Source organism: Hemicordylus capensis, chromosome 2, assembly GCF_027244095.1.
Source record: "Hemicordylus capensis ecotype Gifberg chromosome 2, rHemCap1.1.pri, whole genome shotgun sequence".
NCBI lineage: Eukaryota > Metazoa > Chordata > Lepidosauria > Squamata > Cordylidae > Hemicordylus > Hemicordylus capensis.
This window is the reverse complement of record NC_069658.1, coordinates 242,374,106-242,390,347: the sequence shown is the minus strand read 5'-3', so window position 1 is coordinate 242,390,347 and position 16,242 is coordinate 242,374,106. Positions and strand designations below refer to the sequence as shown.

Genomic DNA, 16,242 nt, shown 5'->3' with positions numbered 1-16,242 from the left:
CTTTGTTAGCCCAAAGAAACCAGGCTCTTTCCCTTCAGCATCTGGTGATGCATGATGCCAAAGCATTCCCACCCAATTCTTCCTTTCTTTTCAAACTGTAACAGGAAAGGGATGTGGGTGTCTTAGTGGACAGCAAGTTGAACATGAGCCAGAAGTGTGATACAGCTGCGAAAAAAGCAAATGCAGTTAACAGAAGCAACATGACCAGATCATGAGAAGTGCTCATTCCACTCTATTCTGTGCTGGTCAGACCTTTCTTGGAATACAGTACTGTGTCCAGTTCTGAGTCCAACATTTTAAGAAGAATGTGCAGATAAGGGCAATGAAGAGGTTGGGGGTCTGGATCCAAGTCCTAAGAAGAACAGTTGAAGGAGCTGGGTATTTTTAGCCTGGAGACAATGAGACTAATTGGAGATGTGAGATCCATCTTCAAATGAAATAGTATCACAGACGAATGGGCAGACTTGTTTTCTGTTACTCCTGAGGACAGCATTGGAACCAGTGGATTGAAATGGCAAGGAATCTGTTTAAAACTAGACATTAGGAGGGATTTCCTAACTGTACAATACGTTAGACTGTGGAACAGTTTAGGGGTGTGCATGAAATTCTCATGAATTGATTCAAATTCAATTTGAAACCATTGAACAGAGTGGAGATTCGTTCAGATTGATTTGCATTCACCCAAAGTCTAATCGAATTCAGGTGAATTCACTCAAATTTGGTTCGACTTGGGACGGATTCAAATGACTCTCCAACAATGATGATTGTCCACTCCTTTAAATGGTTTCGAATCTAATTGATTCAAATTAGATTCTAATTCAAATCGATTCATGCGAATTTCATTCACATCCCTAGAACAGTGAAATGGTGCAGTGTTGGGCTCGCTCTTGCTGGAGATTTTCAGAGGCTGAATAGGTACCTGTCAGTTATGGTATGCTATAGCAGTTTCTTGCACAGAGCAGTGAATAGCCTAGAAGACCTCCGAGGTCCTTTCCAACTTTAACTCTTATCAGCTTCGGCTGATTCGACAGCGGCATCCATTCCTTGAAATGAACAATCTCAAAACAGTGGTGCATCAGCTGGTAACCTTCAGGCTCAACTACTGCAATGCGCTCTACGTGGGGCTGCCCTTGTACGTAGTTTGGAAACTTCAGTAAGTTCAAAATGTGGCAGCCAGATTGGTCTCTGGGGCAACCCGGAGAGACCATATTATGCCTGTCTTAAAACAGCTGCTCTGGCTGCCGATATGTTTCCAGGCGAAATACAAAGTGCTGGTTATGACCTTTAAAGCTCTGAATGGCTTGGGTCTGGGTTACCAGAGAGAGCGCCTTCTTCTGTATGATCTCCATCGCTCGTTTAGTTCATCTGGAGAGGTCCGTCTCCAGTTGCCAGTGCAACTTGCCACCAGTACGTATGGTGGCGACTCGGAACAGGGCCTTTTCTGTAGCTGCTCCTGGTCTATAGAATGCACTCCCGGCAGATATCCGCAGTTTAGGCTTGCTGTCGGCCTTTAAGAGGGCCCTAAAAACCTATTTATTTGACCTGGCCTTCCAAGGCTTGTAAAGTGGTGTTGTTTTTAAATGTATTTTAATTGGTTTTAAATAGTTTTAATCATTTTGAATTGTTTTTATATTGTTTTAAAATTGTTTCAGTTGCGGGGTTTATGTCTTTTAAAAGTTGTTGTTCACTGCCCAGAGCCTCTGGATGGGGGCGGTTTATAAATGAAATGGAATGAATGAATGAATAAAAACACTAGGGGAGCAACAGCAGGAGGGAGGGAATGCACATACCTCTTGCCTGCGGGCCACTGTGCGAAACGGGATGCTGGACTAGATGGGCCTTGGGCCTGACCCAGTAGGGCTGTTCTGATGTCCTTATTCTATCATTCTAGGAGGAGGGGGATTTTCACTGGCTCATCTGTCAAGACCGACTGCTTTCTTCCTCTTTCAGGATCCACTGTCCTTTGAGGAGGTGGCTGTGCATTTCACCGAGGAGGAGTGGGCTCTGTTGGGTGCAGGCCAAAAGGCTCTGTACAGAGAAGTCATGCTGGAGAATTACGGGCATGTGGCCTCCCTAGGTAAGCTCTCCTCTTTCTCTTGGTTGAACGTAGGGATGTGCCAGAATGGGCTTGGGCAGCTGTGGGCAGAGCGGGGAGCGCTTCCCTGAAGAAGCAGGTGAACAGCGCGCCCTTTCCTTCTCTGCTGCCGCCCCGTCGCTTTTCCGGGCGCGGCGCTCGCTCTACCAAAGGCCGTGAGCAGCTGTTCCCTTACTTGTCTTTACGTGCCCGGCAGTCACGTGCCTGCCAACGCCGTGCGCAGGCTGCCGGGAACAGCGCCACAACCGTGTGCAGCCTTCGGTTGAGTGAGCACTGTGCCTGGAAAAGCGGTGGGTGGCCGCGAAGCAGGGAAAGACCTGCTGCTTCCCTGCTTCTTCAAGGAGCTGCTCCTGGCCCCCGCCAAGCTGGTTCGGCTGCAGGCTGGTTTGGCGCTTTCCTAAGAAAGCACTGAAGCGGTTTGCGCACATCCCCAATTGAAAGAGAGCTGGTCTTGTGGTAGCAAGCATGACTTGTCCCCTTAGCTAAGCAGGGTCTGCCCTGGTTGCTTATGAAAGGGAGACTAGGAGTATGAGCACTATAAGAGATTCTCCTCAGGGGATGGAGCCACTCTGGGAAGAGCAGAAGGTTCCACGTTCCCTCCCTGGCAGCATCTCCAAGATAGGGCTGAGAGGGACTCCTGCCTGAAACCCTGGAGAAGCCGCTGCCAGTCTGTGGGGACAATACTGAACTAGATAGACCAATGGTCTGACTCAGTATGTGGCAGCTTCCTATGTTCCTGTGTAAAGTTCTGAATTACACTGCACTGTACAAAAGGGTACAAAACTGTCTGCTCTGAACAGGCCCCCTAATCTTGCCACCCTCTATCTTTTTATTGGCCAGGCAATGATTCAGAGGCTCCGTGCAGAGTTGGAGAAGTGTTTAATGGTTGGATGGGAGTGTTTAAAACCAGGGAGTGAGTTGGCGGGTCTCAGAAGCCGTTTCCGGTCCCTCATTGGCTGGAGATGGGTTGGACTTCCCCTTCGCTGGGCTGAGATGAGGCCAAGAGCCAGAGGTAGCCCAAGTAATGCCTGAGGTGAGGTGCCAGATGCTGCCTTGGCCCACACCCCCAGCGGGGGCCAGCCCACATTCGAAACAGACCCTTGCAAGCTTTGAACGTAACCTGGGGGCTGAGGAGGGGGGAAGCTTTTATTTAAGTGTCTTGTTTTTACGTGTATATCCTACTCTTCCTCCGAGGAGCCCAGAGCGCTCTGTATGGTTCTGTTCATCCTCACAACATCCCTGTGAGGTAGGTTAGGCTGAGAGATGAGTGTCTAGCCTTGAGCTGCTTTATAACTCAGCAGCGATTTGAAGTGGGTTTCTCCAGTCCTGGGGCGAAATGGGAGAGGTGCAAAAGTGTTATATTATGGGAAACCAGTCCCAACGCATTTTGAGGACAAATCCTTCTTCATTCTCCGTTAAGCAAAAAAACGGAGAGTCCCCTCCCGCCAAATGGAAAGTCTCCGTTAAGCAAAATACAAAGCTTCTCTCCAGCTAATGACTCCAACACTCTAACCACTATGCCATGCTGGCTGTCTTATGGGAGGAGAGCTGGTCTTGTGGTAGCAAGCATGACTTGTCCCCTTTGCTAAGCAGGGTCTGCCCTGGTTTGCACTTGAATGGGAGACTACATGTGAGCACTGCAAGATATTCCCCTTAGGGGATGGGGCCGCTCTGGGGAGAGCATCTGCAAGCTTGGATGCAGAATCTTCCAAGTTCCCTCCCTGGCATCTCCAAGACAGGGTTAAGAGAAACTCTTGCCTGCAACCTTGGAGACGGGCCTTCTCAGTTGCTGCCCCGAGATTGTGGAATGCACTCCCCACTAAGATACGATCCTCCGCATCTCTGACAATTTTTAAAAAACATCTAAAACCCCCCTTTTTTTAAAAAAACAAGCTTTCTCAGCCTTTTAAAATTTGTTGGTTTTAATTTTGTGATTGATTTTAAATTGTTGAATTGTTTTAACTTTTTATATGTGTTTTAATTGTTTTGTTAAACACCCAGAGACTAAAGTTTGGGCGGTATATAAATGGAATGAATGAATAAATAAATAAACCTTGGAGAAGCTGCTGCCAGTCTGTGTGGACAATACTGAGCTAGATGGACCAGTGGTCTGACTCAGTAGAAGGCAGCTTCCTACGTTTCTGTCCTGGATGGCATCTTTTACTGTCAATTTCCACATGACGACGGAAGGGGGGTTGTTGTTGTGTTTACATTTGCATCCCGCTTTTCCTCCAAGGAGCTCTGATAAGTACATGCTTATTTTTATCCTCACAACAACTCTGTGAGGTAGGTTAGTTGTGCCAAGTCAAGCTAACCTGAGATGCTTGAGGGCAGGCCTGCTCAACTTAGGTCTCCCGTTTCTGAACTACAACTCCCATAATTCCCAGCCACAATGGCCAATAGCCAGAGATTATGGGAATTATAGGCCAACATCTGCAAGAGGGCCGAAGTTGAGTAGCCCTGACTCAGGGTCACGGCTGAAAGTTGCCTCCACTGTTCGCAGCTTCCTATGCTTCTGTGTTTGCCAGCAGCCTCCTCTTTCCTTCTCCTGCTTCCTGCCGGCTTTGCAGAGGAGTGCACAGAGAGGATCAACTGGCTGCTTCTAGTCCCAGACCATGATCCCCCTCCTGATCATGGACCTGTGCAGGAGCCCAATAGCTGGCAGGAGAGTGCAGTTCTGTCCTTTCGCTGAAGGGATGCAAGAATGGGACAGGACATGTGGCTGGACAGCTGAGTCAGTTTGGTTTGGAATCCCTGAATGTCCCTGTTTATGTTTATACTTACAACAACCCTGTGAGGTATGTTAGGCAGAGACTGACCCAGAGTCACCCAATGAGTTTAATGGCTGAAAAGGGATTTGAACTCTTGTTTCCCTGGTCCTGTTCCACTCTAACCACTACATGTTGCTTCTCTACCTGAAGGATGTCTTTTGATTCCCAAACCTGACCTCATTGCCTGGTTGGAAGGAGGGGAGCTGATTGCGCAGAACTCCACAGAAGGGGAGAAAATAGCAGGTAATTGAGGCATAGATGCAGGATCTTCATGGTCTTTGAATGCTGGGGTTTTCTTACAGGACTGAGAAAAGACCTAAGCCATTCAGGGCTTTAAACGGTAATAACCAGCACAAAGTGGTGGTTATTACCTTTCAAAACAGTGGTACATCTGCTGGTAACCTCCAGACTGGACTTCTGTAATGTGCTCTATATGGGGCTGCCCTTGTACGTAGTCTGGAAACTACAGCTGGTCCAGAATGCAGCAGCGAGGCTGGTCTCTGGGTCATCTTGGAGAGACGATATAACTCCTGTACTGAAGGAGCTACACAGGCTGCCGATATGTTTCCGGGCAAAATACAAGGTGCTGGTTATAAACTATAAAGCCCTAAACAGCTTGGGCCCTGGGTATTTAAGAGAACGTCGTCTTCGTTATGAAACCCACCGCCCATTGAGATCATCAGGAGAGGACTGTCTGCAGTTGCCACCAGCTACTCAGGGACGGGCCTTCTCCGCTGCTGCCCCATTCTTTGGAATGCACTCCCTCATGGAATAAGAGCCTCCCCATCTCTGACAGCTTTTAAAAAGTCTTTAAAGATGCATCTGTTTACCCAGGTTTTTAATTAATATTGTTTTAGTGGTTTTAATGCTGTTTTAAAATATTTTAGAAATTTTGGATTGTTGTAATGTTTTTTACACTTTTTGTTTTTGTTTTAACTAATGTTATACTTTCTGTTCTTATTTTGTTGTAATCCGCCCAGAAACGTGAGTTTTGGGCGGCATGAAAATATGTTAAGAAATAAAACAAATAAATAAAGCTCTGAATGGCTTAGGTCCAGGTTATCTGAGAGAGTGACTTTCTCTACAAGATCCCCACTTCTCATTGGGATCATCAGGAGGGGTCTGTTTTCGGGTGCCACCCGTTCATCTTGTGGTGCCTGGGATAGGGTGTTCTCTGTTGCTGCCCCTAGGTGGTGGAATGTGCTCCCCATGGAAACGAGAGGATTGTCTTCCTTGGAGGCGTTCAGGAGAGCCTTAAAGACCCATCTTTTTAGCCTGGCTTTTAATGATACTTAGTTTTAGTTGTAATTTTGGCCTGCTATATATATGTGTCTGTGTGTGTGTGTGCGTGTGTGTGTGTGTGTGTGTGTGTGTGTGTGTGTGTGTGTGTAAACCACCCTGAGCTATTTTAGGAAGGGCTGTATAAAAATCAAATGAATGAATTAAAAGACTATTTCCTCTGTTAAAAACAAAACAAAAAACTTACATTTTTAAAAGATTGTGTACAGTGGGTTACAGGATGCGCAGCACTACAGAGGCATGATGCTCTGCCCGGGGGCTGCTGTGGACTTTATTTTATTTATTTTATTTTTTACACTTATATCCCACCCTTCCTCCAAGGAGCTCAGAGCGATGTACATGGTTATTTTTATCCTCACAACAACTCTGTGAGGTAGGCTAGGCTGAGAGATACACGACTGGCCCAGAGTCACCCAGCGAGTTTCACGGTTGAATGGGGATTTGAACTCAGGTCTTCCTAGTCCTAGACCAACACTCTAACCACTACACTATGCTGGCAGCCCCAACGCTGTTTAGAGCTAGTGGTTGTGGAAGCTGTGCTCCTGGGGTTTATCCCATTTGTCGCAATGGGAAGTACTAGTGCTGCTCGTGTGACCACTGCTTCTGAACAGTGCCGAGGCTGCAGGCAGAGCCCCAGGGCAGAGCATGGCATGTCCATAATGCTATACATCATGTAAGCCAATGACTACAACAACAAATTCAGACCCATCCTACCCACCTGCTTCCTCCATCTCCTGCTAACCGAGCAAAGAGGCACATTTTTAAAGTGGTTGATTGTTAAATCAATAAATAAGACATAAGGTCACAGAATTCAGGGTGGCTATATTGAAGAAGATACATTCAGGGGGATATTTGGAACATCAAATAGCAGAACAAGAACTTATAGTAAAATTTGATTTTGTCAGTCTTGCACTGAACAGAGATTAGGGGTTTTATGCACATTACAGAGACAAATTGTCTGTAATTTCTCTGCTTTGTTACCTAATTTATCTAATACCACTGACGTATTTTAGATATCTCTTTAAATGTAAATGGAATGCTTGCTTACTGCCCATGCGTGGCAGCTCTCGTGAGAGTTTGCAAGCAAGCTCCCGACAGAGGGAGAGGAAAGCGGTGGTGCCAGCGGACAGTCGGGTGAGGCGGGAAACAAAGCGGTGGCAGGGGGTGGAGAGAGAAGACAGGCAGGCAGAGAAGAAAACGGCAGTGGGGGCAGGCGGGGAAAGAAATCGCCGGCGGGTGGGGGAAACTAAAAGTACAGACGCTCTGGGCCCAGCCCAGCTAGAATGCATTAAAAGATGCTGACTTATTCTATTTCTTATCTCCTTATGCCACCCCGTCATTCTCTCCCTTCCAGGATGTCTTTTGATTCCCAAACCTGGCCTCACTTCCGGGCTGAAGCAAGAAGAAGAAAACCCATTTCTCCTTCCGGGAAGTCCCAGGCAAAGAAGTGCAGGTAGCTGCTTAAACACAGCATCCTTTTGTTGTCTTAGGCCAGGTTCATGCATAACATGGAGCCTGCGGTTCGCCCAGCCTGAGATATGGAGCCAACCTGAAATTGGTGCTGCAGGTGTTTAATGGACATAGACAGGAGTGTGACACTGTTGGTTTTCCTGTGACACTGTTGGTTTTCCTGGACCTCTCAGTAGCTTTCAGTACTCTCAGCCGTGGTATCCTTGTGGGCTATCTCATGGGGATAGACTTGGGTGCACCATATTGCAGTGGTTCTGCAGGATCTGCCTCCCCACTAAATATTTGGATTGGGCTCAGAGGCAGAGACCTCCCCACCCGCAATCCTTCTCCACAGCAGTGAATTTAGCTTGTTTCCTCATTGGAGGTTCCATTTCCTATATGTGATCTCTTTTTATCACTCTCTCTATTCTAGGAAATCATGAGCAGGAAAGTGAGGATGAGGGGGAAGCTTGTGGAGTGCTAGTGAAAAGAATTGAGCAGCCAGAGGTGGAAGAGAATTCTGGAAGCCAAAGTGGAATAACAATACAGGAGACAAAAGAAATTCAGAATTGGAGAAATAATTCTATTTCTTCTTGGTGTGGCGATTTCTGTATAATCCCAGTCCAACAAGCAAATAACAGAAAGGAAATTCAGTGCTCTGAATGTGTCAAAACCTTCAGTAGTAAATCGAGCCTTAACAGACATCTGAAAATCCACACTGGGGAGAAACGGTATGAATGCCTGGAGTGTGGAAAGCGCTTCTGTCAGAGCACAAACCTTACATCCCATCAAAGAATTCATACAGGGGAGAGACCATATAAGTGCTTGGAGTGTGGAAAGAGCTTCAATCAGAGCACAAAACTCTTGTCACATAAAAGGATTCACACAGGGCAAAAACCATATGTATGCTTGGAGTGTGGAAAGAGCTTTATTTGTAGTGCACATCTTACAAGACATCAAAGGCTGCACACGGGAGAAAAACCATATAAATGTTTGGAGTGTGGGAAGAGCTTCAGTCGGAGCACAAACCTTATTTCCCATCAAAGTATCCATACAGGAGAAAAACCATATGCATGTTCAGAGTGTGGAAAGAGTTTCACTTCTAGCACACACCTTAAATCCCATCGAAGAATCCACACAGAAGAGAATCCATATAAATGCTCAGTGTGTGGAAAGGGTTTCCGAGACAGATCAAATCTAACTTGTCATCAAAGAATCCATACAGGGGAGAAACCTTATAAATGTTGGGAATGTGGGAAAAGCTTCAGTCGCAGTGCAAACCTTACATCTCATCAAAGAATTCACAGAGGAGAGAAACCTTATAAATGTTGGGAGTGTGGCAAGAGCTTTAGTCGAAATACGCATCTTACTTTACATCAGAGTATCCACACAGGAGAAAAACCATATGAATGTTCAGAATGTGGAAAGGGCTTCAGTCATAGCACACACCTTAAATCCCATCAAAGAATCCACTCAGAACCGATATCGTATAAATGCTCAGAATGTGGGAAAGGCTTTGGTCGGAGCTCAAACCTTGCTTCACATCAAATTATCCACACAGGGGAAAAACCATATAAATGCTTGGAATGTGGAAAAAGCTTTAACCGGAACTCAAACCTTACTTCACATCAAAATATTCACATTGAGGAAAAACCTGTAGTGCTGCATGAAGCCACATCTCTTTAATTTCTGAAGGGCAGTCATATGAAAAAAAAACACCTTTGAAGAGTGCTGTGTTACCTTAAACATTAACACATCTATTGTGCTGTGAGCTATCAGCAATTGTGTTTGATTATCTTAAGAACAGCCCTGCTGGATCAGGCCCAAGGCCCATCTAGTCCAGCATCCTGTTTCACACAGTGGCCTACCAGATGCCACTGGAAGCCTACAGGCAGGAGTTGAGGGCATGCCCTCCCTCCTGCTGTTACTCCCCTGCAACTGGTACTCAGAGGAATCCTGCCTTTGAGGCTGGAGGTGGCCTATAGCCCTCCGACTGGTAGCCATTGATAGACTTCTCCTTCATGAAGTTATCTTTATGCTATGGTACACTAACACTGTAACACTCCACCAACTTTTTTTTAAGTGTTAAGGAACAATGCCATCTTGCCCGCTACACATTTTGTGATGCATCTGTTTGTTGGTGGTTGTTGTTTTAATATTCTTTGCAAACTTGAATATATATTTATCTAAAGCAAGTTCCTGATTACCAGTATAGCAATTCCCTCCATCCATTAACATGGTGAGGTCATTCACACAGTCAAAAACTGTGTTCTACCCAGGTTTGGAAGCTGTATGTGCTCCCAATTTTTGGTTGTGTGGAAGCAAGATAAGAGCAAAACCTGGGTAGCTTTTACTTGACCAGCTTGCTGCAGAACATCAATTCTTTAACACAGTATATGTAGCCCTGGAAGTCTCTGGGTTTGGCATCAGCTTGGGTTTGGGAGGAGAAAGAAAAGCAGAAGCTGAAGACCAGTCCCAAGGCATTGTGGCTCAAGTAGGAGTGGACTAGATGACCTCTAAGGTACCTCACATCTCTAAAATTCTATGATTCTGAAGTCATTCACACAATCACAAATGGTGTTCTATCCGTGTTTGGGAGCTGTGTGTGCTCCCAATTTTTGTTGTGTGGAGCTTTTCCTTCTACTTTGCTTCCACACAATTGAAAAAGGAGCGTTGGTTTCACTTACCGTGAAGGCTTCTTCTGGTTGCTGAAGCCAGGGGCATCTCATTGGGTTATCCCTCTCAGGACTCAGCTCCAAGGCACGACAGAATTTGATTGGATAAAAAACAAGTCCCGCCTACCCGAGCCCGAGGGGGATAACTCCTCCCCAGTTCTTTCGGGCCGAGAGGCGAACTAGGCTTGCACCCTATAGAGAAGAATGAGAATGAAAAGGAAAACAGGAAGAGAAACCAGGAAGGAGACCCCATGCCTGGGCCCTATGAACCCCTGTCCTTGATACAGTGTAGGTCAGAGCGCTGTAGCTGGGTGGGCCGAGATGCCCCTGGCTTCAGCAACCAGAAGAAGCCTTCACGGTAAGTGAAACCAACGCTCCTTTCTCGGTTGCTGGAAGCCAGGGGCATCTCATTGGGACGTACCACAGCTAACCAATGCGGGCAGAGGCGGTCTGACCTATTATTGAGGAAGGACCTGTTGCAGTACCCGTCTCCCAAAGGAGGCTCTGGCGGATGCATATTCATCGATTTTTGTAATGCTTGATGAATGTTGATGAAGATGCCCATGTGGCCGCCCTGCAGATTTCTTCGACCGAGGCATTAGTGGAGAAGGCCGCCAATGCAGCCGCTGCCCTCGTGGAATGGGCCACAATTGAGACTGGTGGTCTGAGGCGCTGGGATTCGTACGCCATCGAGATGCAGGCTTTGATCCATCTTGCAATGGTAGTCGATGACACTGCTGACCCCATAGAGCATGGATGAAAGGAAACGAACATCGTGTCTGAGGTCCGGAATGAGACAGAGTGCTTGATGTAAACTTTGAGACAACGGCGCACATCTAGCTTGTGCCACTTCTTTTCGGTAGGGTGAGTTGGCCGAGGACAGAAGGATGGCAGGAACACGTCCTGGGAGAGATGGAATGCCAATGCCACCTTTGAACGCAGGAAGGGGTTTGGGATCAAGCGTACCGCGTCCTCGAGGAAGATGGAGAAAGATTTATTTACAGACAGAGCCCGAAGCTCAGAGATTCTCCTGGCTGAGGTAATGGTCACCAGGAAAGCCAACTTAAACGTGAGGATCCAAATAGGAATGGTTCGAATTGGCTCAAAGGGATTTGATTGAAGAGCTCGGAGGACTATGTGTAGGTCCCAGGAGGGAAACCTATGCACTGTAGGTGGCGTTAGAAGAGAAGCGCCTCTTAGGAACCGATGGTCAGCGTGAGCCTGAGAAATTTGGGAGTCCATGCCAGACAGCATAGGAAGCAGGGACGCTGCCTGTCTTTTTAGGGTGTTAGGACATAGGCCTTTCTCCAGGACATCCTGAAGGAATTGAAGAACATGTCAGATGGATGCGGAGCCTCGTGGAATGGAGTGTCGAGAGCTCCAAGGCAGGAACGTCCTCCATGTGTACTAGTATACTCTTTCAATTGAGGGACGGTGAGAGGCCAGCATAGTGTTCAGGACCACGCCAGAGAAGCCTTTTCGCTTGAGAAGGCGCCGCTCAGTCTCCAAGCGGCAAGGCGCAACCAGGCTGGATCGGGATGTAGGATGGGTCTCTGTGATAGCAGGTTGTGAGTTGGAGGGCATTCCCATGGAGGTGCGATCACTAGATGTAGTAGTTCTGGAAACCAAGGGCGCCTGGGCCAGAATGGGGCTACGAGGATGACTTCCGCCCGGAGAAGTCGAATTCTGTAGAGCACTCTTGCTAGCAGCGGAGTTGGTGGAAACACATACAGCAGCCCTTCCAGCCAGGGTGCTGACATGGCGTTGGTCGCAGTCATGCCTGGACATGGGAATCTTGACATGAAGTCCGTCAGTTTCTTGTTGGATGGGGCTGCAAAGAGGTCTAGTACTGGCGAGCCCAACCGTAATTTGTTTGAAAGTCTTGGGATGTAGATTCCACTTCCCTGGTGCAATGTCCGTGCGACTGAGCCAGTCCACCACTATGTTGAGTTCTCCTTTCACATGATGAGCGAATATGGACTCTAGATGGTGCTCTGCCCAGGATAGGAGAAGTGTTGCTTCTTGATGCATGGACCGGGATCGGGTCCCTCCCTGCTTGATGTAAGCCTTGGCCGCTATGTTGTCTGTCTTTACCAGGACATGGCTTGCTTGGGTATATGACTGAAAAGCTGAGAGAGCTAGCCTGATGGCTCTGAGTTCCCTCCAGTTGATGCTGTGATCCCTTTCTTGGGAGGACCAGAGACCCTGAGCAGACAGGTTTTGGAGGTGAGCTCCCCATCCTCAGTTGCTTGCATCTGTGGAGATGATGACCCTGGGAGGATCCAAGAAGGGTTTGCCGTGTAAGAGATTGTTGGGTACCAGCCACCATTGGAGAGAGGACCGGATTGGAGTTGGAATGGCCAGCTGGATCTTGGATTTTCTGGCGATCGCCTTCTGGTGTGGAAGGAGGAACCATTATAGGTCGCGGCGATGGAAGCGAGCCCAAGGTACTGCATCTATCGTGGCTACCATGAGGCCCAGGAGTTTTGCTAGATTGCTGAGTGGGGCCTTTGGGGCTGCTAGGAGTCGTCTGACCTCGGACTGGAGAGATAAGACGACGGTCTGGAGGTAGAGATAGAGTGGCTGCTGTTGTGTCTATGGTGACTCCAAGATGGCGAATTTGGTGCGAAGGAGTCAGATGGCTTTTTTCAACATTTATTGTGAACCCATGGAGATCCAGGACTGAGAGAGTGGCCTCAAGATCCCTCTGGGCTTCTTGAATGGAGTGAGATTGCAGAAGCAAGTCGTCAAGATATGGAAAGGCCTGGACCCCTTGCATGTGTAGATGTGCCATTAGTGGTGCAAGGACTTTCGTGAATGCGCGGGGGGCAGATGACAGGCCGAATGGCAAGGCTGCATACTGGAAGTGTCAACCCACGTATTTGAAGGGAAAGTACCTCCTGCTGTCCGGGTGGATTGGAACATGAAGGTACGCTTCCTTTAGGTCGATTGATGCCAGGAGGTTGTGGTGGTGCAGTGCTTCTACTATTGATCTTAGAGTTTCCATGCGGAAGCGGTCCCGGTGAACTGATTTGTTCAGATGTTTTAAGTCTAGGACCGCTCTTGTGGAGCCATCCTTCTTTGGCACGGTAAACAGAATAGAATAGACCCCTCTGCCCTCCTCCATTGAGGGAACTGGTTCGACCGCCTTGATTTCCATGAGATGATGAATAGCCTGGAGCATTCTGGAGTGCTTTTCGAAGGCCCAAGACCTTGGCATCGGAAGGAACCTGTAGGACGGAGAGATGGATTCTATTTTGTATCCGTGTTTGATGATGTCAAGAACCCATCTTTCTGAAATTGAGGCCTCCCAGGCGTGGAGAAACATGGACAAACTCCCCCCCCCATGCCAGGTAGGCCTTGCATCGTTGTTGTTGTTGTTGTCTGGGCTTAGAGGGTGGGGTGGACCTGAATGTCCCTGCGCCTCTGAAGGACTGGCGTGTTCTATTCCAGAAGCCTCTCTGTGACCTGTTGTCTGTGCCCCTGAAGGGGTGAAAGCCTCGAAAGGACTGAGTAGGTTGACGATATTGGAATGGCCTACGAAGTGAGGACTTGTCAGTCCTTTTGGGGACAGAGGTCAGCATGGTCTTCTTTCTGTCTTTGGACTCTATGAGCACGTCCTGTAAGGCAGATTCCCCAAAGAGTTTAGTGGAGTCATAGGGCACAGAGGTATGGTTGATCCTAGAGGAAGGATCCACTTGCCAGTTTTTGAGCCATAAATGGCGCCTGCCAACCACCATGGCCGTGGAGACTCTAGCAGAGAAACAGATGGCGTCCAGGGTTGCGTCTGCCATAAAGGCCTGGGCCTTCTGAATTTTTAATAGCTGCTGGCACATGCGTACTGGGTCAGATGGAGGATTACTGAGTAACTCATCCACCCATAAGAGGGAGGCCCTGGCTGCCATAGAGGCCGTTGAGGTGGCGCGGGTCACCAGGGCTGAGTTGTAATGGACTCTTTTAAATGAGAGTTCAGCTTTTCTGTCCCCTAGATCTTTGAGGGATGTTTTGCTGTCCTTTGGCACCAGTGAACCTGACACCAGTTGGGCAATTGGGGCATCGAAACTGGGCGTCTTAAGCATATCCGATGCTTTCTGCTGGAAAGAGTAAAATTTGTTAGCTATCGCCATGGGCCTACGATTTTGAGCTGGTAGGAGCCATTCCTCTTTAACCACATCAGAAAAAAGTTCAGGCATAGGCAATAAATCTTTTGCTTTTGCTCTAGGAAAGACCAAATCACCCTTAGTTGTCTCCTGTTCTAGCATAGGCTTTGTTTGGAGACCAATTGTCTTAATAATTTTTGTCATAAGAGAGGGGTAGTCCTCCGCCACAAACAGGCGTTGGGATACTGATGACGGTTCCTCCCCATCCCCACCTGACTTCGCCCTCTTCCTTATCTGGAACAGTGTCTGAGTCAGGGTGCTGGGGTTCCCCTTCATAGAAGCCTCAGAAGAGTGGGGGTCTGTACCAGCGGGAATTGTGATGACCGGGACTATATGTTTTGTTGTTTTGTCTTGGCCTTGGCTTTCTTAGGAGTAGGGGTAGCAGAAGTGCTAGAAGAGGATTCAGGACTGGAAGACCTGTGCCTAGATTTACGCTTAGTTTTCTTTGATTTAGATTTTTTGGGTGGTCTGACCTGAAGGACTGTATGGCATTTTTAAACCAGGCCTGCCATTCAGGGGGAATTGTTTTAGGTAGAGACAAGACTGGACTCTAGCCGGCAGCTGCTACTATGTGAACTGTGCTCGGGGATGCAGCAGTAGATTTTGCCCCCCCCCCCCCCGCTCTTTTGATGAAGATGGGAAGGGTTGGCTGTCCCCATCCCAGGTTGCCCCACTGGTGGTACTTGCGGTTGTTTCCTGTGTGCTGTCTGCCATCCTTATTTCTTGTGCCTGCAGAGAGATGGCCCATATCTCCTCCGATGTCGGTGGTGAGTAGGTGACCGGGTGTCTCCTAAATCTGATCTCTTCTAGCTGCTTGGGGGGTTCAGCCCCGGCTCTTCTGCGGGCCACCGCCATGCGTGTCTCACGAGTTAGCTTTGGAGGGGAAAAAATGGAGGAAGGAGAGCAAAGAACGCTGAGGTGCAAGAGAGACGAGAAGGAGCTGCCTGGAGCTGCCGAGGACAGAAAGAACTGGGGAGGAGTTATCCCCCTTGGGATTGGGTAGGCGGGACTTGTTTTTTATCCAATCAAATTCTGTCCTGCCTTGGAGCTCCTGAGAGGGATAACCCAATGAGATGTCCCTGGCTTCCAGCAACCAAGAATTGGGAGCGCACACAGCTCTCAAACCTGGGTAGAACACCGTTTTTGATTGTGTGAATGACCTCTCTATGTAATAATGGGAGTGGGGTGAGCTCTGGGTTCTGTTTCAAATATCATTAGACCATCAGAAAGGAATTTTGGCAAGACAGAACTGCAACATCAGCCAGATGTGGGATGCTTGCCTTTAGGGATGGAGCAGCTGATTTCACATAGAGGTCAGCAACAGAAACCCAACCCTGTCCTCCATCCCATTGTCATACAAAACTGCTTCATACCTGCTTCATACTGAGTCAGACCTTTTGTCCATCTAGACCAGGGATTCTCAATGTTGGGTCCCCAGATGTTATTGGACTTCAACTCCCATAATTCCCAACTAAAGGCCACTGGGGCTGGGGATTATGGGAGTTGAAGTCCAATAACATCTGGGGACCCAACGTTGAGAATCCCTGATCTAGACCACTATTGTGTCTATTGATTGGCAACAGTTCTCAAGGGTTACAGACAGGAGTCTTTGGAGAGATTTGTGCTTAGAGATGCTGGGGACTGAACTTGGGATTTTCTGCTTGCAATCCAGCTGCCTTACCACAAAAAGACTTGTTCCCCTGGCTAGAGGTAGAAGCCAGAATGTCCTTTCCCCTTATGTCAGTTCTAGGAAAACTGAAAGCTGACACAGGGTTCTTTCTGGAAGTTCTAGT

At 47.9% G+C, this 16,242-nt stretch overlaps 1 protein-coding gene across 8 annotated transcripts in view; it reads left to right on the top strand.

Moving 5' to 3' along the window:
* Positions 1–16,242, top strand: part of LOC128347461 (zinc finger protein OZF-like) — a 45,384-nt gene that overhangs the window by 13,863 nt on the left and 15,279 nt on the right. For 5 of the 8 annotated variants that reach the window (XM_053302174.1, XM_053302171.1, XM_053302173.1 and 2 more), the window contains 3 exons: positions 1,951–2,077; positions 5,017–5,109; positions 7,520–7,618. In XM_053302174.1, the coding sequence (XP_053158149.1) occupies positions 1,951–2,077; positions 5,017–5,109; positions 7,520–7,618 (319 nt within the window). The other 3 variants (XM_053302180.1, XM_053302176.1, XM_053302179.1) reach the window with 3 other exon arrangements.